Genomic DNA, 22,769 nt, shown 5'->3' with positions numbered 1-22,769 from the left:
AAAATATAGGGTCAACAGTTATTCTAAAATCTTTTTTAAAAAAGGATTTAAGATGCTTTGAAAAATAAAGAGGGACAAAATGAGATGGATTTTGGGTGGCTGAATGTTCAACACTTTACAGCCAATTGCTGCAAAATTCAGCAGAATTACTGTGGATTTACACTGCCATCCATGGTCCCTTTTAATATCTTTATAAACTCTATATTGAAAGGTGTGTGGGTGATCAGAATGTCTATTTCCTATAAGTTTAATCAAAATATTGTCTAGGGTGTCAAAATTAACGTGAGGCACTATATTTGAGGCAGGTCTTAGAAATATGCCTTTCTCTATTCTAAATACTATCAATATAAAAAAAAGATTATGCTTTCCATTTATGCAGATAAGTATAACCTCTCCAACATAACCTTGCTAATCCCTTCTGTCAGCAGTATTTGTTCAGTGTTGTTATAATGAATGAGAAACATGGTGGTTTAGGAATCTTGTTTTATTGCAGTTAGTGAGGGACTGAAGCAAGATCTTAATTTCCTTTTCTTTTACTGCTGATGATCAAGATATACACAGTGCTTTCTTTTTCTTATAAACAGCCAACTCCTGATTTTCAGTGAATGCAGCAAACTGTAACGTTACCACCACTGAATCTTGCACCACCCCCAAAAAGACTGCTGAACATAGTGAAAAAAGGTGGTAAACAACAATGATGGAGGAAGTGTTTACTGGTAATTAAAATGTACAGAGCACTTTCATGTGGCTTGGGTCAAATCTTATATTGTAGGAATGTAAAATGTATCTGACGAATTTAATTCATTTTTCAAATGTCTTTTTATATGTTATTTACCCTCGACTCCCTAACTGTGACACCAAACAAGTACATATGATAAATATTTATTTTACCAGTTTAATATGCTATTTTGGAGCTATTGGAGAAACATACTAAGCTGTCAGCAGCACTACACTATTTTTGTAATAAAACCTAAAATATGTTGGTTATTTTCATATTTTCACGCTTCGCATCAGTACTCGAGTGCCTGTTTCAACGACTTTCCCTTCCTTGTTCACCATGAGACACAATGGGGGGAATATCCCCCTGGAGACAAGCCATGCTGTGAACAACCAAGACCCGATTGGACCCTCTGCGTGGACCCAGGGCCGCTTCTAAGACGGGGTGCAGCAGCACTGTGCTACCGGGAATGCCCAGAAATGGGGACGGGACGAACCCGGCTCCTCCCTCTTCCTTCAGTTCAAACCCAGGCTTGTATCAAACCCCAAATCCCGGTCTGCGTGGCGCCGAGAGGCAGAAGATGAAGGGAGAGGGCCCCCTCCTTTCCCCTGCCCTTACCCCCAGGGATCCCGCACGGTGCCGCGCACCCTCAGTACCTGCTCCAGCAGCAGCAGCTCTCGCGGCTATGTACCGTTACTAAGGCCCCCTAGCAACCAAGCGCTCCTAAAAAGCGCTCCCCCGGGCACGCTCTTCCGGTGTCCCGCACCCCGGCAGGCCGAGGCCGGGTCCTTTGGTTCCGGTTCCAGAGTCCGGACCCAGGCCCAGAGCTGGGAGCGCTGCCGTGCGCCAGGTAGGACTCGGAGCAGCAGCGTTTCTTTAGGGCTGCAACTGAGCGCGTGGCTCAGGAGGGGTCTCTTGTGATTATCCAGACGCGCGGGTGGGGTTGGGTTCCTCCAGGTGAACGTCTGCCCTCCGTGCGGGCTGGGCCTGGGCACGGGCACCTGCAGCGCCTCCTCGCCCGGGGGTGCCTGGTTCCCGGCCCCCCCCCCCCTCCTCGAGCGGGATTAAAGGGGCGGGCTGGTGCTTGTGCAGGGCATGCGGAGCGCGTTGCCTGCCCTCACTCTGATGTTTGCCGGGAGGGTCCTTGGGCAGATGATGCCCCATTTTGATGTTTTCCAGCTCCCTGTGTGGGCAGTTACCCCATTTTGAAGGCGGGGGGGGGGTCACTGTTTTGATGTCCACGGGGAGGATTGAAAGGGAGTAGTGAGGAGAGGGGGGTTGCTCCATTTAGATGTGTGTGGAGGAGGCTTTTATAGAGATGAGAGAACTGCCTGATTTTGTTCACAAGGAGCCCTTCCTCAGAGTAGGATGGGTAAGGAGGAGATGCTAGTTTCAATGACTGGATGGGCCCCTTGTGGTACAGAGCAGCCCATACAGGTGTGCGGTGCATTGCCCCCTCATTTCAGTGTTTGCAGTGGAGCATTTAGGACCATCATGTCCTGGCTTGGGGAGCAATGGAATCTCTTCTGATGTTCACGAAGGCAGGCTCCTAAGATTCTCAGGGCAATCCTGCTTCTGCAAAGGACCGTACTTGCCTCCCAAAATAGTGTTTGCAATAGCTCTCTTATCCTGTTAAACATGGTAGTTGGAGAAGATAATGAATAGAAAGTGTATGTTTTTGTGGTGTCTAATAATGTTTGGCAAGAGAATTTTTATTATTTTCCAGTACCTCTGATTTACAGACCCTTCTGTTTAAATTGAAACAGCAAAAGCATCAATCCTTTTTAGCATTTCATTTGTATTTTCTATTGCCTTTTTTATGGTGCTGTAATCCTTGTTGTTGCTTCTAAAGGGCCTGTTCATGTACATTTGGTTTCAATGAAAGTTGAGGGAATTCACAGCATTTTTGAGGAGGGACTCACCACTGTGCAGGATTGAGTCCTAACAGTGCACTATTCCCAGGGCAGAATTTAGTGAGTAGGGCTGTCACTTTGGAACAGCTTGATTGCGGGTGACTTTGAAAATGATCAGTATAGTTTTCAGTGTTTCACTAAAACCTACAGAGCAATTCTCCTTTTGTGAGTGAGTGATATTAAAATGCCTTAAAATTCATCCAGATGAGGTAGTCTCTCTCCACATAAGCAAGACTTCTCTGCTGTGGTAGGAGGTTATTCTGCAGATAGAATCATTATGACTGGTTTGCTGTCTGAATCAATCTCTCAGTCTTACAGGATGTGAAAACTGTATTGCTGTTGTGCTTGCAAAAATATTACATGTATGTTTTTCAGTTAAGTTTTTGTTTAGCTATTATTTTGAGACCACAGAGATTTTCCTTTTCCACTAACAGGAGCATTTCTCCTGTCAGTGTCAATGATGAAAATGCTTTGGGGCTTCATAATTGAACACCACACTGCCATAAGGCATTATATTGAAGAGAATCAGTTTGCAGGCTGGGAATGCATATCAAATCAAAGGGCCTCTTGGCCTCTTCTCTCTTTGAAGAATCTGTATGGTTAGCAGCCTTAGTCTAGGCTTGACAACTGTCACGAGGGCAATTCATTCTCCCCCCACCTTCTTCTTTTCAAAATTCAGTTCAGAGCAAACTTGGATTGCAAAAAGGGTGTGTGTGGCAGGGAGTGGTGTTAATTTCCTTTAAAGCCTCAGAATTTGGAAATACATTTTTTCATGACCTGTATGACTGTTTATTTTAGCAGAAAATGATGACTCTTTCTCTGGAGTGTATTCTAAATTTACATTGGAGAGAAGTATTACACAGTTTTGTTTAGGTAGTCTTGCATTTTTTTAATCTATTGTGTTGCATCACATCATAAGTGTATCATAAGAAACTAGGAGATGCAGCACAGAAAGCACACTGGGGGTTGGGAGAAGAGACAAGGTAACTATAAGAGAACTCTGCAGCCTCTTCTTGGATTGTCCCAGGGAGCTGGAGAAGCCCCTGGCGTAACTTAAGTAGTTCTGGAAGTCTGTCTAGGCCAATGGTTCTCAAAGCTGGTCCGCTGTCTGCTCAGGGAAAGCCCCTGGCGGGCCGGGCTGGTTTGTTTACCTGTCGCATCCGCAGGTTTGGCCGATCACGGCTCGCACTGGCCATGGTTCACGGCTCCAGGTCAATGGGGGCTGCGGAAAGGGTGGCCAGCACATCTCTCAGCCCATGCTGCTTCCCGCAGCCCCCATTGGCCTGGAGCAGTGAAGCACGGCCAGTGGGAGCCATGATCGGCCAAACTTGCGGACGCGGCAGGTAGACAAACCAGCCCAGCCCACCAGCGGCTTTCCCAGAACAGGCGGCTTTGAGAACCAGTAGTCTAGGCTACCCTAAATATCACAGCGTTGTGTGGTGCAACTCCTGGCATGTCACTTACACTGGGTTCTCAAGTGTAGTATTAGGCTGTGCCTGCCCTGGGGGAATTCTCTCCCAGTTGAATACCGGGCTTTTAGGGCCCTTTTTTGCCAGCCCTTTTATGTGGTGTTAGGTGCTCCAGTATTCTATGTTGTTTTGACATCTCTGATGAACAGTCTATAGTTCTTGCATTTAATATTTTGTTCCTCTACTTAAAACAGAACTGTTAAGTTTAACCAAAAAATGCTTTAATTAATATCTTTATCGCTGCTTGGAGACAAATATCTCTTTTTTTAAATTTTTTTTAAGCTATCAACAAAAAAAAACCCAACACATCTACAGAAGCTAATGTGAAAATTTATTTAAAGTAAACAAGTGGCTGAGTTTTAATTTAGGAGCTCAACTTTAAGCATTCAAGTTCGAAAATTTTGGCTTAACATTTTTGTCCATGGCTCCAAACCTGCACCTTATTGCATGCTGGAAAACCACTGTGCCCTCTCAGAATCCTATGCATATCAGTGGGGCTTTGTGTAGGCACAGGGATCTGTCCCAACAAATTGCGGGGTTGAGACCTAAACCAGTATACTTATCTTTGCAAACATTTACTCCTACTGGAAATTAATGGGACTACTCATGTAAGTAAAGTTAAGCACATACTGAACTCAGTTAGCAGGTTTGGGCCCAAGTGTTTGCAAAATCGGAAAGTTTACAGCTTAAATTTACAAGTTTGCATGTTTGTAACTTTACCCACATGAGTAAAGTGGGTGAGACAACTCGTCTGAGTAAAATTGTGCATGTTTGCATGGTCAAGGCCCGAGTCTTCAAGTTCTTTAAGTCAAGGACCACCTTTTAATCTAATGTCTGTATAGCACCTAGCATAGAGGGATCTGGCTCCTGATAGGAGCCTCAGGGTTTTATTTTTTTAAAATCTCTTTTGGGATTAATTTAATCTGATCTAGTCGATTTCTGCTGTGATAACTAATAACAAGTATGTGTTAGTTCAATAGGATGACCACCATTACTTTTTTAGAAATTAGTCTATTTATAGTACATCAGATACAATGTATTTTTCTTTAGCAGATACAGCATATGGTCTGTTTAAAGTAAAGATGTCTTTAAATCCATCTACATTTTTGAACCAAGAAAGGGATCAGAAATTAAAAAGAAATTTTGAATGTTTGAAAAATTCACAACAACAGACTACTTCATCACTTCAAGATAACCCACTTCAGAATTTACAGTTAGCATCCTGGGAAGTTCTTGAAAAGGCCCAAAAAAGTGGGAGATCAAAGTGCCCAAGATGTGGTAGTTCAAGGATGTTTTATTGTTATTCATGTTATGTTCCAGTTGAAACTGTGCCTACCAAAGAAATTCCAGTTGTGAAGGTTAGTGAAACATAACATATTTATTGTGCCTATTATTTTTTAGTGGTGTGTGTGTGAGAATACATTGCCAATGTTTGCTTTTTCAAGGTCATCTTTAACACGATGGTCATGATAGACGAATAAATTATGATAAAGGAGGGTTAGCAGTCTGGTTTAAGGAACCAGATGTAAGAAAATTGATAGTTAAGGTTTCAGTTATGAAAATATTTATGCATATGCTCAACTTTACATATACAAGGAGTCCCACTGAAGTCAATGGGACTCCTCATGTGTAAAGTTATGAAATTGAGCAATTCGGATTAGGGCTAATTCTTTAAACTCTTTTTTTTTTTTTTTAACCCATTTTCACCAGGGTTCTCCAAATTGTAAGTACCAGTGGCATAAGCATTTTGAAGTCAAGATGAGATACAGTCTAGGAATTATTTTGGGGAAGTTCTAGGGCTTATGTTATACAGGAGGTCAGACTAGACCGGGGTAGGCTATGGCATGTGTGCTGAAGGCAGCACACGAGCTGATTTTTCAGTGGCACTCACACTGCCTGGGTCCTGGCCACCTGTCCAGGGGGCTCTGTATTTTAATATTAATTTTTAAATGAAGCTTCTTAAATATTTTAAAAACCCTTCTTACTTTACATACAACAGTTAAGTTATATATTACATTTTAACGTTTTTAGAAGGTCTCTTTCTAGAAGTCTGTATTACTGGCACGTGAAACTTTAAATTAGAGTGAATAAATGAAGACTCAGCACATCACGTCTGAAAGGTTGCTGACCCCTGGAGTAGACAATCACAATGGCCACTTCTGGCCTAGCAATCTGAGTCTATAGTGGGGAGGTTGTATAAACAAATGCTATGGAGCTGCACCCATTTAAACCAAGGCTGAATATGACCCAAAATGTGAACTTAAAAAATAATAAAGAACTGCTCATAGTTGTTAATTAAGTCAGTTAATTTTCTAAAAATATGTTGTTTTCCAGCTGAGATAGTGAATAAAGCTTTTAGAAGTGCCAAGTGCCTAAGTGACTTTTGTAAATGGGGCCTTAAGTGCCAAGGGCCTGTTGAAAATTGGACTTTGGCTCATAAGTCAGTTAGGTGCTTCTGAAAATTTTACCCATTTGTGCTTTACCCTGTTCTTGAAATCAAAGAGTTTTGTATTAATTTCAATGAGTTGAATATCTAATACAAATAGGTGTTCAGGATTAGAAGCATAAGGCTTCTAAATTTAAATGCATAACTTCTTTTGTCTGTTATCAATTTTAATTTTTAGTCATTAATAACAAGTATCAATATAGCCTTCACTTTAGCAACATTAGAGTGTCAAGTGTGTACATATAATAGCTAAATTGCTTATTATTAAAAGCAGTGAGTGCTATTTCCTATGTATTTTACTCTGTTTTCTTTCTCTATTTTGCATTAAACAATCTAGTTGAAATTAGGAACTTCCATATTTTTATATATGTAAATCAAAACATTTTTAGGAAACTTTATGTGAATTTACTATATATTTTAAAAAGTTTCTGTCTGGGGATTTCCTAGACATATGCCCAAATTTGTTTATAAGTCTGCTATTTTTTTGTTGTAGCTTCCCTTGAAGATTGATGTAATTAAACACCCAAATGAAACTGATGGCAAAAGCACTGCTGTTCATGCTAAACTCCTAGCACCTGAAGATGTGACCATTTATACATATCCTTGCATTCCGGACTATGAAGAAAAAAGACATGAAGTAAGAGATTCTATAACAGGGCTGTGTGCTGGGGAAATGTTCATGTGCTTTCATCTCCCAACTCCTCTTTTCAGGGGGAGTGCAGATCCAACTATTCTGCCACTATTCCTCCATTAATCCATTCCACCCCACCCAGAGCATATCTCTGCTGTGCATAGGGATGTGGACATCCTGCCAGGCTCATGGAAATTTGCCTCCAAATGCAGCCTACGCACACAGATTCTGTTGTGTCCATGATCCTCTGCACCTACAGAGGAGAGAGGATTTGGTTCATGTGCTTTGTAGCGAGTATTTTACTTACTGCGTAGAGCAGAAGTGTCAAACACCAAACCCACTGGCTGTCTTGCCCTGCTTGATGGAGTTTGTGGCCTACTTGACATATTCAACTTCTGCAGAATCTAAGCTTTTATTTTGTGAAAAGTCAGTGCAGGGAAAACCTACCAAATGTAATTGATACATGTTGTCTTCTTGAGTCAGCCCAGAGCCTGAAATAATGACTGTGAGGAATGAGCTTCTAGTCCTCAATTAATTTCACTGCAGTGAGAATTCTGAAACCCAACATTTGTCATGTCAGCATTAACAAATGGGGAAGTAAATGAAGTTCATGGGTGTGGGAATTGGTATTTTGCTTCGGGGAAGGAAATGTGAAGGAAAGGAGAGGGAGAGAAACAGGGGAAGGAGGATGGGAAAGACTGGGTGGGGGGAGAAAAAATACTGCTGATCCTAAAAATGGTCATAATTTCCCATCAGGGTGCTGAATGTAATAAGGAGGTTTAATTGTTGTACATAGGCCATATTATTTTGTGTGACATACCACTGACATCTGTGGGAGTTCTGCTGTAGATTAGAGGTCAGACTAGATGATCTAATCATCACTCTGGCCTTAACATTTATGAATTAACTGAGGGTAACAAGTAGTCCTACATTTATACTCTGGCCCATAGTCCACAATTAAAAATGGAATTTGGCCATCTTCACAATAAAAGATTGCACCCCATCATAGAGAAATAGGTTAGTGTAAACATCTGCATAGTATCTTCTTGCACAGAAAGTATTGGCTTGGTAGGATAACATTGTTTAACATGTATGGAAGTAGTATACATGTAGGCTTGGCAGATTTCAATTTTTTTAAAAATAATTTTGATGGATATCTTTAAACATTTTTATTATTATTGATTTACCTTTTCACAGTTGCATGAAATTTTGGGTTTTAAGCAATTTGTCAATTTTACGTTTTCGGTTGCAGGAAACTATGGGTACATCAGACAATAATTATTTAATGACAGCCTGTAATATGTTCTCAAGCAGCATTTTTCTATTTTTGCCTATCTGTAAATTTCAGTTATTGTAGGTGAAATTACAGTTGACTGACATATACTGTTAAAAAGCTAATCCTTTCAAGCCTGTACATATTTAATGACACCCCTGCAAATAACTAATTTAAACAAATCTCTTGCCTTAATTTAGTTTTTCTTTTACCCTGTCTCTCTGCTTACCCTTTGGAGCATTTGAAATACATTTTCAAAGAGAAGTTCGCTTTCATCTTGTATGGATTTAAATGGTTTTATTTTATTTGTGTGTGTGGATTACTGTAAGGAATAGGTAGTTTCTTTTTAAATAGAAAAGTTCTTGAAACTTTAACATAATTTTCTATCAGAATGGCACTCGGATCGCTGTATTTGTTTTCATTTTAGATTGCACTTATCTTTCCTGGTCCTAACTCAATTTCGGTAAAAGATATTATTCTCCACCTGGAAAAAAATGTTGAGAAAACTGTTAGTTGTGGCAGTGATGATGATTCTTCATCAGAGCCATTTCTCAAGAAGGCAAAAATAGAAACAAAAGAAGATCGAAACCTAAGTGAATGCAAATCAAACAGCAGGAGTGAAGACACTGTACTGAAGAGAGTAATATTTATTGACAGTACTTGGAATCAAACCAACAAAATAATCACCGATGAGCGACTTCAAGGTAAATAAATAAAAGGGGATGTTTCAGCTGCAGTACAGTGTCTAAATGAAATATACGTATTTCTTTCCGAAATGCAGAAGACCTGATGCATACCATGGTGATGAGCAGGGTCGAAATACATACATGAAAATAGATCTGAACGTACATCAGGGGTTCAATTATATGACTTAAAATTTGTTGTTTGTTTTTTTTTCCTTTTGTCAAATATCTGAACATGTTGTTGTTTTACACACAGAACCTAGTTCTTCCTGACAGTATCGATAATGCCATTAGTGGAAAACTTAATACGAGTATTGCTGCTTTTATTATGAATTAGCACAATGTACTTGTAGTTCTGCACAGCCTTCATTGTGTTATATTGATTAGCAGGATGACATATTTAAGCATTCCACAGAGAATTAAAATGTGTAACAACAATTTGGCAGTTTTATACTTGTGCTATGTAGGGCCCAATCCTGCTCCCATTGAAATCAATGGCAGTTTGAAAACTGACTTCACGAGAGCGAGAGCAAGCCCTTAGGTTGGAAGGCACATTTCCTTCATTTCTACTCTGTGTATTAGCTGGCAAGTGTATTAGCAAGTATGTATTTCTCAACTTAATTTCTACCAGCCTATGGAGTGGGCATGGAAGATAGCTCATTTAAAAAAATACTGCATATGAGCATAATTTATTAGCCAATAAAAATCCTATTACCAAATATATTAACATAAAAATTCTGTTTATGAAATAAATTGATATACATTGCAGTGATGTATTGCTTTATTGCATGATGTAAATGTGAACTGATTGTAAATTTAAGGTACTTAAAAATCTTGTTCACAAAGGATGAAATTCAGGAAACCAACATGTAGCTAAGGAACTTGGGATTTATATGGGTGTCTAGCTCATGACTAAGGAAAGAAAAATCTCCCCCTGTCCCTTCCCTCCACAAGGCCAAGTCATCAGACTGCAGCATAGCCCTTCCTTGTACCTATTTCAGCCTATGGGACAGAATAGTAGCTTCTGCCTTCTAATCACTGTGGACACCACCAGTCCGTCTGTTGCTCATGCCTGTAACCATCATGCACATCTTTGACTTGCACCTTTCTCTAGGTCCTCAAATCAAGGCTAAACCTAAATCTTTCAGAATCTTTTGGCATAACGTCTCCTAAGATATGACGATTCTTATCCATCCACACAGCTAAAACTCTCCTCCAAGCTCTTGTCATCTTGATTACTGTAACATTCTTTTCTCTGGCCTTGACAAATGCAATCTTACCACACTTACATCCATTTAGAATACTGCTGCAAAGATCGCTTTCCTAGCCCATTACTTTGACCACATTACCCCCCTCTTTGAATCCCTCCACTGAGTCCCCATTCTCTATTGCATCAAACACAAGATGCTTGTATTTACTTTCCAGGCGCTTCACAGTTCATCTTCACCTACCTATCACCTCTCATTTGCCAGTGAGCTGTCGATGCTTGCCTCCAGTTGGCCCATGATGCCAGCCTCCATCACCCACTTGTTTAAATTTTCAAATAAACACCTTTTTGTAGTTTCTCCTATGATGCCCCACATGCTTGGGGGAAGCTCCTTGTAAAGGTCCACAGACTTACCTCGTTTCCATCTTCAAAACTCTCCTTTTCCATGATGCTGACAAACAGCTCAAAAACTGTTATGCAACTGGTGGACAGAGATCACTGTCTAGCTTGCTGACCAATACTGTCTTGTTGTTTACTTGAACTCCCCCATCTGTCTGTGTCCATTGTCTTGTGTTATACTTACAGCGTAAGCCCCTTAGGGCAGAGATGATCTTGTTCTGTTTGTACAGTGATCACCATAATGGACTCCTGGTCCATGACGAGAGCTCCTAGGAACTATAGTAATACAAATAATAATAATGTAAGGATTTCATCTACTTAAGTGTTGACCCAGCGGACCCTTCCCCAGGTTATATAACCCCAAATTCTCTACTCCACACCACCATTCTAATTCTAGTCTAGTCAAGATCTTATACCATCCTTGTCACCAAAGTACCTGAGTGCCTCCAATAGTCCATTAAGTGATGTGACTAATATGTGTTAGATGTGGTTCTCTCTTCTCCTCTCCCTAGGAGCAGAGCTGTCTCTGCAAGTTAGTGTTTTGGGTTTTTTAATACGTATACACTATGTGTTTATATTAGCGAAAGTAAGTCGAAGAAGTGTGCCTGCACTTGAAGCAGAAGGTGGTGAAATTTGTTCTGGCCCTCAGTTCCTGTGGGAGTTCCTTCCATAGTCTGAGATGGTTCTTGACAAAGCTCTGTCTCCTACACAAATGAGCTTTGCTGTTGTGATAGAAAATTCCATGGTATCTGAGGAGTAGAGTGATTGACCACAGTTTTCATTCAGGAACAGCACCTTGAAATTAAGGACTGAGACCATGAATTTGAATTGACATTCTATGGGAAGCTAATGTAGAGAACGGCAGACAGATTTGATAACCCCTGTCTTGTTCAGGTTCAGTTTCATTAAACTCTTCTTTCATCTTGGTTGTGGTGGTGGTACAGTTGTACATGGTGAGGGATAAGCAGAGCCGTGTATCATCCCCATATTGTTGGCATTTGAGTCCATGTCATCTTAACAGTTCATCTAGTGGCTACATAGAGACAAGGCCGCCCAGAGGATTCAGGGGGTCTGGGGTCTTTGGTGGCAGGGGGCCCCCGCTGCCAAATTGCTGCCAAAGACCCAGCACTTCGGCGGCAGTCCTGGGGCAGAAGGACCCCCCCATCGCTGAAGACCCGGAGCAGAAGAAGGACCCCGCTCCAGGGGCCCTGAAAAATTTTCAGGGGGGCCCCTGCGGGGCCTGGGGCAAATTGCCCCACGTGCCACCCCCCTCCCCCCAATCTGGGTGGCCTTGCATATAGATGACTAAAAGGACCAAAAAGTGAATTGTACTTTATGCAGAGCCATCGTGGAACCAAATGCCTTTATTAGCAGAGGGTGCAGAGACTCCTTTTGTGTCCATGCCATTGATGTCTCCCTCACTTCCCCCCATTATACCTCAAATAGGACTAGCTGAGTATGTACTGCCTTGAAGGCATGAATTTCACCCCCACTTCCTACAATATGGATTTATTAGAAGTTCTTTTGTGGATTGGTTGTGTAATTTTTCTCACAGGAAAATTGATGGCATTCATATCTGTCCGTATGCCTCAAGAGCCCACATCAGAGTTACACAATCACTGTCATTCTTCTGTTTCCAAAAACAAGTTACTACAGTATTTGTTCAAATAGATCGACTTAAAAGAAATACTGGAGAGAACCATTAATGAAGTGTGCCCCGAAAATGTAAAATAAAGTCTGTGTTTTGTAAGCTTGCATTTATATATTTCAGTAATTCTAGCTAATTGCACTTACAAGTGAAAGCAATATGGGACATCAATTAGCCTCAGAAATAGACAACCTAGGAGACTTGGACAAAATTAAGTATTTCTAAATCTTATTAGGACAGTGGTGTAATATATCTTTAGAAAACCAAACCAAACCCAATTGCATTACAGACAGGAAATATTTGAAAGTTGCTAATGCTTGGTTAGGATTGATTACTGCATTTAGAAATCAATGATCACTGGATCTGAAAAATGAACTGTTACATTCAGTATTAATGATTACTTTCTTGGAGGTAATGCAGCATATTGGCAGCATTAGTATGGCTGTTAAAGTAGAAGATTGCTTAGGTACTTTTTCTGTGGCCTTAATCAAATCTCTTTTTTTTTTATTAATATATATATATTCTCTTGTGCAAATATATGCCATGCATCTGCTTCAGTTTTTAAAGCATCTATGTTCCCTTCTACTTCTGCAAGTAAATGATAGCCTGTAACTGCACATGGAGGCTAGTGGAATGTGGAAGGAACTGTCTCTGTGGCATGTTGCCCCTTTATCCCATCCTCTGGAGCAGTGGTGGGCAACCTGCAGCCCACACGCAGGCACGGCCACCTGCAGCTCCCAGTGGCCACAGACATGGCCAATGGGAGCTGTGAGAAGCAGCAACCAGCATGTCCCCATGGCTCACGCCACTTCCCGCAGCTCCCATTGGCCTGGAACGGCAAACCGCAGCCACTGGGTGCTGCAGGTGGCCATGCCTGCGGATGGTCATTGTAAACACTGTCTTATGGCCTGCCAGCGGATTACCCTGATGGGTTGTAGGTTGCCCACCACTACTCTGGAGGCATTTTTGTGAGGAGGGTGCAGGTTTGCAAAGATTTCCTGCCCCTATTTTCCCCCCCTCCCAAAAAAACCCCCCAAGAGATGGGGGAACAACTTCATCAACTCCTATAGACGCCACCTACAGTAATGTACAAATCTTTTTCCTTTATGATTTGGACACCAAGTGTGATTCAAGAGAAAACAGTTGGTAGGAGAACCCTAGCAACACAGAGGCAAGGGACCAATATGTGGCTTCCCTTTGCTTGTGCTAAATTCCCCAAGATCCAGAGATGTTGAGAATCTGCAGATTTAGAGAGGAGGCTGAACCCCTTGCCACTTCCACATGAGGGGCAACCAATTCAAGAACTGTAACAAAATTCCAGTGAGCTGAAACTAGTGGAGCTCTGAATCCCCTGCACAATAATAACAGTTGAGGCTCAGGTGATCTTCAGTGGGATTCTGCTTGGTCCTAGAGAAGGGCAACAAAGGTGTGACAAGATTATGATGATCAACAGATGGCTCACACAGTGGTGCTATGAGGAGGGCTTTGGGATTTATGGCCACTAGGAGGCATTCATGGACAGAGGATTGTTCTCTTGGGATGGACTTCTCCTGAGGAGGGAGGGAAATAGACTTCTAAGATAGAGGCTGACACAACTGATTAAGACAGCTTTAAACTAGGAATTTGGGGGAGATGTCCAGGTAATCCAGGGAAGACAATGAAGTAAGAAAGGATACAGCCGTGGGTAGGAGAATGGACATAAGGAGGAAGGATAGTGTAGCTACCAGTCTAATATGTGATATTGGCGGTAGAATGTCGGGGACCAATCGGATAAAGAATGTGAGCGAAGCCAAACAGCAAAAATTAAAATGTTTGTGCACCAATGTGAGGAGCCTAGGTAACAAAATGGAGGAACTAGAGTTACTGGTGCAGGAAGTGAAACCAGATATTATAAGGACAACAGAAACCTGGTGGAATAGTAGTCATGACTGAAGTACAGGCATTGAAAGGTATTTGCTGTTTAGGAAAGACAGAAATAAAGGCAAAGGTGGTGGAGTAGCATTGTATATCAATGTTGAGGTAGACTGTAAAGAAATAAGCGATTGGATAAGACAGAGTCCTTCTGGGCAAAAATCACATTGGGGAAGAAAGCTACTAGAGCCTCCCCTGGGATGGTGCTTCGGGTGTGCTATAGACCACTGGAATCTGATTTGGATATGGATAGAGACCTCTTTAATGTTTTTAATGAAGTAAATACTAATAAGAATTGTGTGATCATGAGAGACTAACTTCTCAGATATAGACTGGAGGACAAGTGCTACTAATAATAATAGGGCTCAGATTTTCCTGGATGCGATAGCTGATGGATTCCTTCACCAAGTAGTTGCTGAACCAACAAGAAGGGATGCCATTTTAGATTTGGTTTGGGTGAGTAGTGAAGACCTCATAGAAGAAATGGTTGTAGGGGACAACCTTGGTTCGAGCGATCATGAGCTAATTCAGTTTAAACTAAATGGAAGGATAAACAAAAATAGATCTGACTATGGTTTATTTCAAAAGGGCTAACTTTTTTTAAAAAAATTAAGGAAATTAGTTAAGGAAGCGGATTGGATTGAAGAATTTGTGGATCTAAAGGCAGAGGAGGCCTGGAATTACTTCAAGTCAAAGTTGCAGAAACTATCAGAAGCCTGCATCCCAAGAAAGGGAAAAAAATTCATAGGCAGGAGTTGTAGACCAAGCTGGATGAGCAAGCATCTCAGAGAGATGATTAAGAAAAAGCAGAAAGCCTACAACGAATGGAAGATGGGAGGGATCATGAAGGAAAGCTACCTTATTAAGGTCAGAACATGTAGGGATAAAGTGAGAGGCCAAAAGCCATGTAGATTTGGACCTTGCATAGGGAATTAAAACCAATAGTAAAAGGTTTTATAGCCATATAAATAAGAAAACAAAGAAAGAAGAGGTGGGACCGAATGGAATGGAGGCTCAGGATAATCTAGGCATGGCCCAATATCTAAACAAATACTTTTTTGTCTCTTTAATGAGGAGCTTAGGGATAATGGCAGGATGACGAATGGGAATGAGGATATGGAGGTAGATATTACCACATCTGAGGTGGAAGCCAAACTCTAACAGCTTTATGGGACTAAATCGGTGGGCTCAGATAATCTTCATCCAAGAATATTAAAGGAACTGGCACATGAAATTGCAAGTCCTTTAGCAAGAATTTTTAATGAATCTGTAAACTCAGGAGTTGTACTGGATGACTGGAGAATTGCTAACAGTTCCTATTTTTCCTATCTGGATAACTACAGGCCTGTTAGTTTGACATCTGTAATATGCAAGGTCTTGGAAAACATTCTGAAGGAGAAAGTAGCTAAGGACATTGAAGTCAATGGTAATTGGGACAAAATACAACATGGTTTTACAAAAGGTAGATCGTGTCTGATCTTCTTCTTTGAGAAGGTAACAGATCTTTTAGACAAAGGAAATAAAGTGGATCTAATTTACCTCAATTTCAGTCAGACATTTGATACGGTTCCACGTGGGGAATTATTAGTTAAATTGGAAAAGATGGGGATCAATATGAAAATTGAAAGGTGGATAAGGAACTGGTTAAAGAGGAGACTACAACGGGTCATACTGAAAGGTGAACTGTCAGGCAGGAAGGAGGTTACTAGTAGAGTTCCTCAAGGATCGGTTTTCGGACCAATCTTATTTAATCTTTTTATTACTGACCTTGGCACAAAAAGTGGGAATGTGCTAATAAAGTTTGTGGATGACACAAAGCTGGGAGGTATTGCCAATACAGAGAAGGACAGGACATCATACAGGAAGATCTGGCTGACCTTCTAAACTGGAATAATAGTAATAGGATGAAATTTAATAGTGAAAAGTGCAAGGTCATGCATTTAGGGATTAATAACAAGAACTTTTATTATAAGCTGGGGAGACATCAGTTGGAAGTAACAATGGAGGAGAAAGGCCTCGGAGTATTGGTTAATCACAGGATGACTATAAGCCACTAGTGTGATATGGCTGTGAAAAAAGCTAATGCGGTCTTGGGATACATCAGGTGAGGTATTTCCAGTAAAGATAAGGAGGTGTTAGTACCATTATACAAGGCACTGGTGAGATCTCATCTGGAATACTGTGTGCAGTTCTGGTCTCCTGTGTTTAAGAAGGATGAATTCAAACTGGAACAGGTACAGAGAAGGGCTATGAGGATGATCTGAGGAATGGAAAACCTGTCTTATGAAAGGAGACTCAAAGAGCTTGGCTTGTTTAGCCTAGCCAAAAGAAGGCTGAGGGGGGATATAATTGCTCTCTATAAACATATCAGAGAGATAAATACCAGGGAGGGAGAGGAATTATTTAAGCTCAATACCAATGTGGACACAAGAACAAATATAAACTGGCCATCAGGAGGTTTAGACTTGAAATTAGATGAAGGTTTCTAACCAGGAGAGGAGTGAAGTTCTGGAACAGCCTTCCAAGGGGAGCAGTGGGGGTAAAAGACATATCTGGCTTCAAGATTAAGCTTGATAAGTTTATGAAGGGGATGGTATAATGGCATAGCCTAATTTTGGCAATTTAATTGATCTTTGATTATTAGCAGTTGTCATAACTCTAGTCCCAGATTTGGACCTTAGCATCCAAAATATGGGGGTTATCATGAAAACCTCCAAGCTTAGTTACCAGCTTGGACCTGGTACTTGCTGCCACCACCCAAAAATTTAGAGTGTTTTGGGGCACTGTGGTCCCCCTGAAAAACCTTCCCTGGGGACCCCAAGACCCAAATCCCTTGAGTCTTACAACAAAGGGAAATAATCCTTTTCCCCTTCCCCCCTCCAGGTGCTCCTGGAGAGATACACAGACACAAGCTCTGCGAATCCAAACAGAGTGACTCCCCCTCTCCGTTCCCAGTCCTGGAAACCAGAATCACCGAGTCAATCTCCCTTCCCCCCCAACCCAGAGGGTATGCAAAGTCAGGCGAACAAATCCAACACACACACATCTCCCTCTGACTCCTTCCTCCCACCAATTCCCTGGTGAGTACAGACTCAACTTCCCTGAAGTTTCCCAGTAAAGAAAACTTCAACAGGTCTTGAAAGAAAGAAAAAAAGTCTCTCTGCATTAAGGTGACAAATACAGGGTCAATTGCTTAAAAGAATATTGAATAAACAGCCTTATTCAAAAAGAATACAAATCAAAGCACTCCAGCACTTTTTTTCATGTAAATACAAAAGAAACAAACTCTTTGGTACTCACAACTTGGAAACAGAAGATTAGAAAGCAGAAATACTTCTCCAAAGCTCAGAGAAAGCAGGCAGACAGAAAACAAAGACTCAGACACAAACTTCCCTCCACCCAGAGTTGAAAAAATCCGGTTTCCTGATTGGTCCTCTGGTCAGGTGCTTCAGGTGAAAGAGACATTAACCCTTAGCTATCTGTTTATGACAGCAGTAAATATGCCCAGTGGCCTGTGATGGGATGTTAGGTGGGATCTGAGTTACTACAGAGAATTCTTTCCTGGGTGTCTGGCTGGTGAGTCTTGCTCACATGCTGAGGGTTTAGCTGATTTCCTCCAGGGCAGATTGGCAAATTCCTTCCCAACTGCAAATATGGCAAAGGCCCTGGGGTTTGTTTTTGTTTTTTTTTTGTTTTGTTTTCCTCTGCAGCATTGGGCATGGGTCACTTGCTGGAGGATTCTCTGCACCTTGAAGTCTTTAAACCATAATTTGAGGACTTCAGTAGCTCAGACATAGGTTAAGAGTTTATTACAGGAGTGGGTGGGTGAGATTCTGTGGCCTGCATTGTGTAGGGGGTCAGACTAGACCATCATGATGGTCCCTTCTGACCTTAAAGTCTCTGACTCTATATCCAACCTGGGAATTCAGCAGAACCCTTCAGCATGTGCTTAGTCAAGCATGTTCAAGTGCTTCGCAGAATCAGGGAGTAAAGCTTTAGTTGAATAAAACAGTGTGTCGGATTGAGATTCACATACTCAATGGACAGGTCTCACTAATCTCTATCAGTTACTCATAAGTGGGAAGTTCATCAGCATGATTTCATCAGTCACCTCCAGCACCTCCCTTTGTGTACAAACTTCTCTTCTTACACGTATATATTAGTCTCTCATTTTCATGTTAACTCTCCTCAGCACTACAACTTTAGTGTTACTTTAAAACTGTATTTTCTAGTTTTTTAGGTTTTGGGTTTTTTTTGTCATAAACATGATTACTTTGCAATTTCTTACACATGTGCAGTTCTACTTTTGCTTATTCTGTTAAATGCGGTTAGAACCGACCAAGGTCAGCAATCTTCGGCACATGGCCCATCAGGGTAATCCGCTGGCGGGTCACAAGACATTTTGTTTACATTGACTGTCTGCAGGTACGTCCCCCCGCAGCTCCCATTGGCCGGGAACGGCAAACCGAAGGTCACCTACCCCGGGAACAAACTCTTAAAATTCACAGCAGGCTTCTTTCAAGCCTAAATGTGCCTTCATTCTCAATACAGTCATTAAAGTAGATTAGAATGGGAGCTTGTGCAGGTTTTCGTATCTCTCATCACAGGTCTTGATGTAATTGTGAAGAAGTATGGTTGCTTGTGGTGATAAAAGCACATGAAGAATGGGAGCATAAGAACAAAACTCTGAAAGGTGACCGTCTGCCAAAGTGCATGTGAGAGAAAATAGCTTTTGTACGGACAAAATTTGTTTGTTCTCCTTACTTGTGTTTTCTAAATGTCTACACTTCCATCCTGCCTAAATACCAGATTGGCACAAACATTTTATTATTTGAGCTCAAAATATGTGGATACTAAACATGAGAAGTCAAAATGCTGACTTCCTGGATAGTCTAAGTTACTCATAAGAACAACTAGTGTTTTTTGTAATAAAATATTGCCTTTGGCTGTATAGATATAGTACAGAAATGATGGAAATATGCTCCGTAAACAGTAACACTTGACCTCTTCTAAATCTCTTGTTCTGAAACTCTCTTAAATACTCTGTGTTGAAATTAATTGCTCCTGTGCCTGTGTTCTCACAGGGGTCAGAGATCTAACTGTTGTTCAACATCTTACTTCCCCTTCCCTGCCCCCAAATGTTAAGTGGTGTGAACTTTGTATTGGAGGAATCTTCTCTAAATTTTAGTTCACCACTCGTAAGGTGAAACCCTGACTCTACTGAAGTCAGTGGAAGTTTTGCTATGGACTTCACCTGAGACAGAATTTCACCTTCATTCTTTTGGTTTATTGGGTACTCCTCTGTTTAAAAGAGGTCATTGAAACGTTATGTAGGAGATAAACTAGTGTTATGAAAACTGCCTCTAGTGTAAAAATTAAAGGGAATGATTGGCCTGTATCATTTTTGTTACCAGTTTAGACACTGTTTAATGCCTGTTATGACACAGTGTACTTTGAAAAGAAAATTCTGTTAATATACAAGGAATCATGTTGTTAGCTGTGAAATAAATAGCTAGACTCACTTTGTGATTGCTCCAGAAACGGTTAAATGTAATTTGAAGCTATATAAAAAGTACAAAATTGTAAGTGCTGGGCTACATAGGCTCCTGAATTAGGGCCATATGGAGATGGACCAAACTTCTGTCTGTAATTCCCAAGCAATTCTCAGACCATGTTGTAATTACTGATGTTAAACTATCTCAAGATATAGGTTTTGCATCTTAATGCTAACATTTAAGAAGATACTTATAGTTCAGAGTCTGATCTTGCAAACATTTATTACACACTGTGGTGCTTGCTAACCTTATTGATCCCATTGACTTATTATGCATTTTTAAAGAAATTTCAGAGTAGTTGATGTGACGTCAATGGGTTTTTTTAGGATAATATGGGATTGCACTTCAGTAGGATTATTTAGCGTTCAGTAGTGAAGAGGTTGCAGCATCAGGGCCTTCTGTGGCTTTCGAATCATTGCATGATCAAAATCAGCATCACTTATTTACTTTTGTTCAATTTTGTAAATATAACCAGCACTGTAAGATATTCATGTAATATGGGCCATATCATGCCATTAGGTTTTAAGGAAAACGCCACTGATTTCAGCTCCACTGAACGAGCTCTGCTTAAAAACAGATGATGTGAATATATTTTAAGCCCTACTACTACTTCTCTAGACACATTTATTTCAATAAAATTTAAAAAAAGGAAAATAGCAGATAGTAAACTTACATTTATTGTCACCAAGCCGTTGCATACCCTGCCTTGAATTTTCTTTCCTAAGTGACCTATTATAGCCATTCCAGATATCTCAAAATCAAATCCCTGAGGTACTGTACCTTCCACTCTAAGGCCCTTAGCCCTGTCATAAAGTTAGGCATGGACTAGAGTCTTTGCAGGATTGCTGCAACCTGATCTGTGTGGGCAGGCCTTAAGCCTATATAGAGACTCATGGAGTCAATGGTATTATGTAGATGAAAGATCTGTTATGAAGATCAAATTGCAGGGGCTGGGCCTCGAGTAGAAATATTTATGAAACTGAACTTTTCTTAGTTGGGTGAGGATGGGGGGAATTATTGCCAACATTAAAAAGCAAAAACAACAACAAACCCCTCAATAGCTGACAACTGTGTGTATCTTTGTGATGTTACATATAAGATTGGCAGGATTCAATTTTTATTGATAAATGTTGATTTCACAGTACCCACACAAATCTATGAAAAAATTTCCAGTGATGATGAAGGTTAAGATTCTGGCATGGATATTTTCAATAAAGTCAGGGACAGGTCCTGGGCAATAAACAAAAATTCATCTGTCCCTGACTTTTACTAAAAATACCCTAGGGTGCAGGGACTAACAGCACTGCTGGGGCTTGCAGCTGCTCCGGCCCTGCTGCTGCTGCTCCTGTGGCACAGGCTGACCACTGCTGCTTCAGCCCAGGGGGCTGACCCAACCCCAGTCATTGCTTGAGCAGGCTTGGGTCTGGCCGCCAGTGAGCTGTTCCAACAGCCACTGCTCCAGCAGCCCCAGGCCTGACTGCTGTTCCAGCCCTGCCCCAGAAGAAGTCACAGAATCCAGGACTTCTATGACTGAATCATATCCTTAAAAATAATTAAAACTTACAAATAAGTGGAGTAAGAAACATGGTACTTGAGAACCTAGAGTTTGATTTAAGGCTGAATCATATCCTTCAAAATAATTAAAACTTACAAATAAGTGGAGTAAGAAACATGGTGCTTGAGAACCTAGAGTTTGATTTAAGGCTATTTGCTTTGTATATTTTCATGTGTGATGTTGACAATTTGTGTTTTAAGATTCAAAGTTAAAACTTTATAACAGTTAATGTCTGCTGTCAGTAAATAATTATCTGACTCCGCACATGATTTCCTGTAATTGTGAAAATTTAAATCAATAAAAATGCATACAATTCTGGGTTTTCAATAATTTTTTAGAACTGTAAAAATTTAAATTGATAAAAATTGAAAGAATGCTTAAAAACCAATATTTTCCATCAAAATTATAAATAAATAAATAAATTCTGTCAAGCCTAAATATATAATAAATACCTAGGTCTTATCTAGCACTTTTCACCATTACCCTCATTGTATAAATGGGGAAACTGAGGCACAGACTTATCCAAGGTTATCCAGCAGGCGAATGGCTGAGCTGGTAACAGAACTCAAGTCTTTCAATTCCCAGTCTGGAGCTCTGTTTGTTAAGCCACAATGCCTAACATTCGTCCCCTTTTTCTTGGCAGGGTTACTACAAATTGAGTTGAAAACAAGGAAAACTTGCTTTTGGCGTCAGCAGAAAGGAAAGCCAGATACGTATCTTTCTACAATTGAAGCCATTTATTATTTTCTTGTGGATTATCACCAGGAGGTTTTAAAAGAGAGCTACAAAGGACACTATGACAACTTGCTTTTTTTCTTTTCATTTATGTACACATTGATAAAAAACGCCAAGAATTCTGCAGGAAAAGAATAAGCCAAGACATCTGTTTGTTCTTTCTTTAATTATGATAAAGTGTAATAAGATAATTTTTTGTCAAAATGACATTTGAGAGTTCAATAATAAAACCGTGTATTGCACTCTGGAGTTGTCTGTAACGCTGCTCCAAATGCAAGAGAAGGATCTGGTTCTGCACACACTTGATGCGTAATTAGGGTGACCAGACGTCCCGATTTTTATCACGACTGTCCTGATATTTATTTACTTTTGTCCCACATCGCCACCAATGCAAATTGTCCCGATATTTTGCCCTCCAGCGCACAGGCAGAGGGGGCTCGCGCCCTCCCCCCACTGGATCCCTCCCCAAATCCCCAGCCTGGCCCTGCCTCTTCCCCAAACATGCCTCATTCCTCCTCCTCCTCCTCCTCCTCCTCACCCCTCCCTCCCAGGCTGGCGCAAATCAGCTGTATTGCAGTGCAAGTGCTGGAGAGAGGGGAAAGAAGCTCAGGAGGTGGAGGCAGAGC

The 22,769-nt window shown here is 40.9% G+C and overlaps 2 protein-coding genes across 4 annotated transcripts in view; one reads left to right on the top strand and one right to left on the bottom strand.

Annotated features, from left to right (window-relative positions):
* FAM227B (family with sequence similarity 227 member B) overlaps positions 1-1,396 on the bottom strand; it is a 213,552-nt gene extending 212,156 nt beyond the window's left edge. For both annotated transcript variants that reach the window (XM_030577357.1, XM_030577358.1), the window contains exon 1: positions 1,375-1,396. The gene's annotated coding sequence lies outside the window, so the exon portion shown is untranslated. The remainder of the gene's footprint in view (positions 1-1,374) is intronic.
* Positions 1,397-1,484: 88 nt separating this feature from the next.
* On the top strand, positions 1,485-22,390 carry DTWD1 (DTW domain containing 1). Of its 2 annotated transcripts, none has more exons than XM_030577362.1 (5): positions 1,485-1,568; positions 5,151-5,458; positions 7,040-7,183; positions 8,878-9,154; positions 22,052-22,390. In XM_030577362.1, the coding sequence occupies exons 2-5, from the start codon at positions 5,183-5,185 to the stop codon at positions 22,279-22,281; spliced, it is 927 nt and encodes a 308-aa protein (XP_030433222.1). In that variant the 5' UTR covers positions 1,485-1,568; positions 5,151-5,182; the 3' UTR covers positions 22,282-22,390. The 2 variants fall into 2 exon arrangements, with proteins under 2 accessions (XP_030433222.1, XP_030433221.1); XM_030577361.1 differs by having other exon boundaries at positions 1,489-1,568; positions 5,154-5,458.
* Positions 22,391-22,769: the final 379 nt, after the last annotated feature.

Source organism: Gopherus evgoodei, chromosome 10 (genome assembly GCF_007399415.2).
Source record: "Gopherus evgoodei ecotype Sinaloan lineage chromosome 10, rGopEvg1_v1.p, whole genome shotgun sequence".
In the NCBI taxonomy this organism is placed as follows: domain Eukaryota; kingdom Metazoa; phylum Chordata; order Testudines; family Testudinidae; genus Gopherus; species Gopherus evgoodei.
This window is presented reverse-complemented; position numbering and strand designations above follow the sequence as displayed.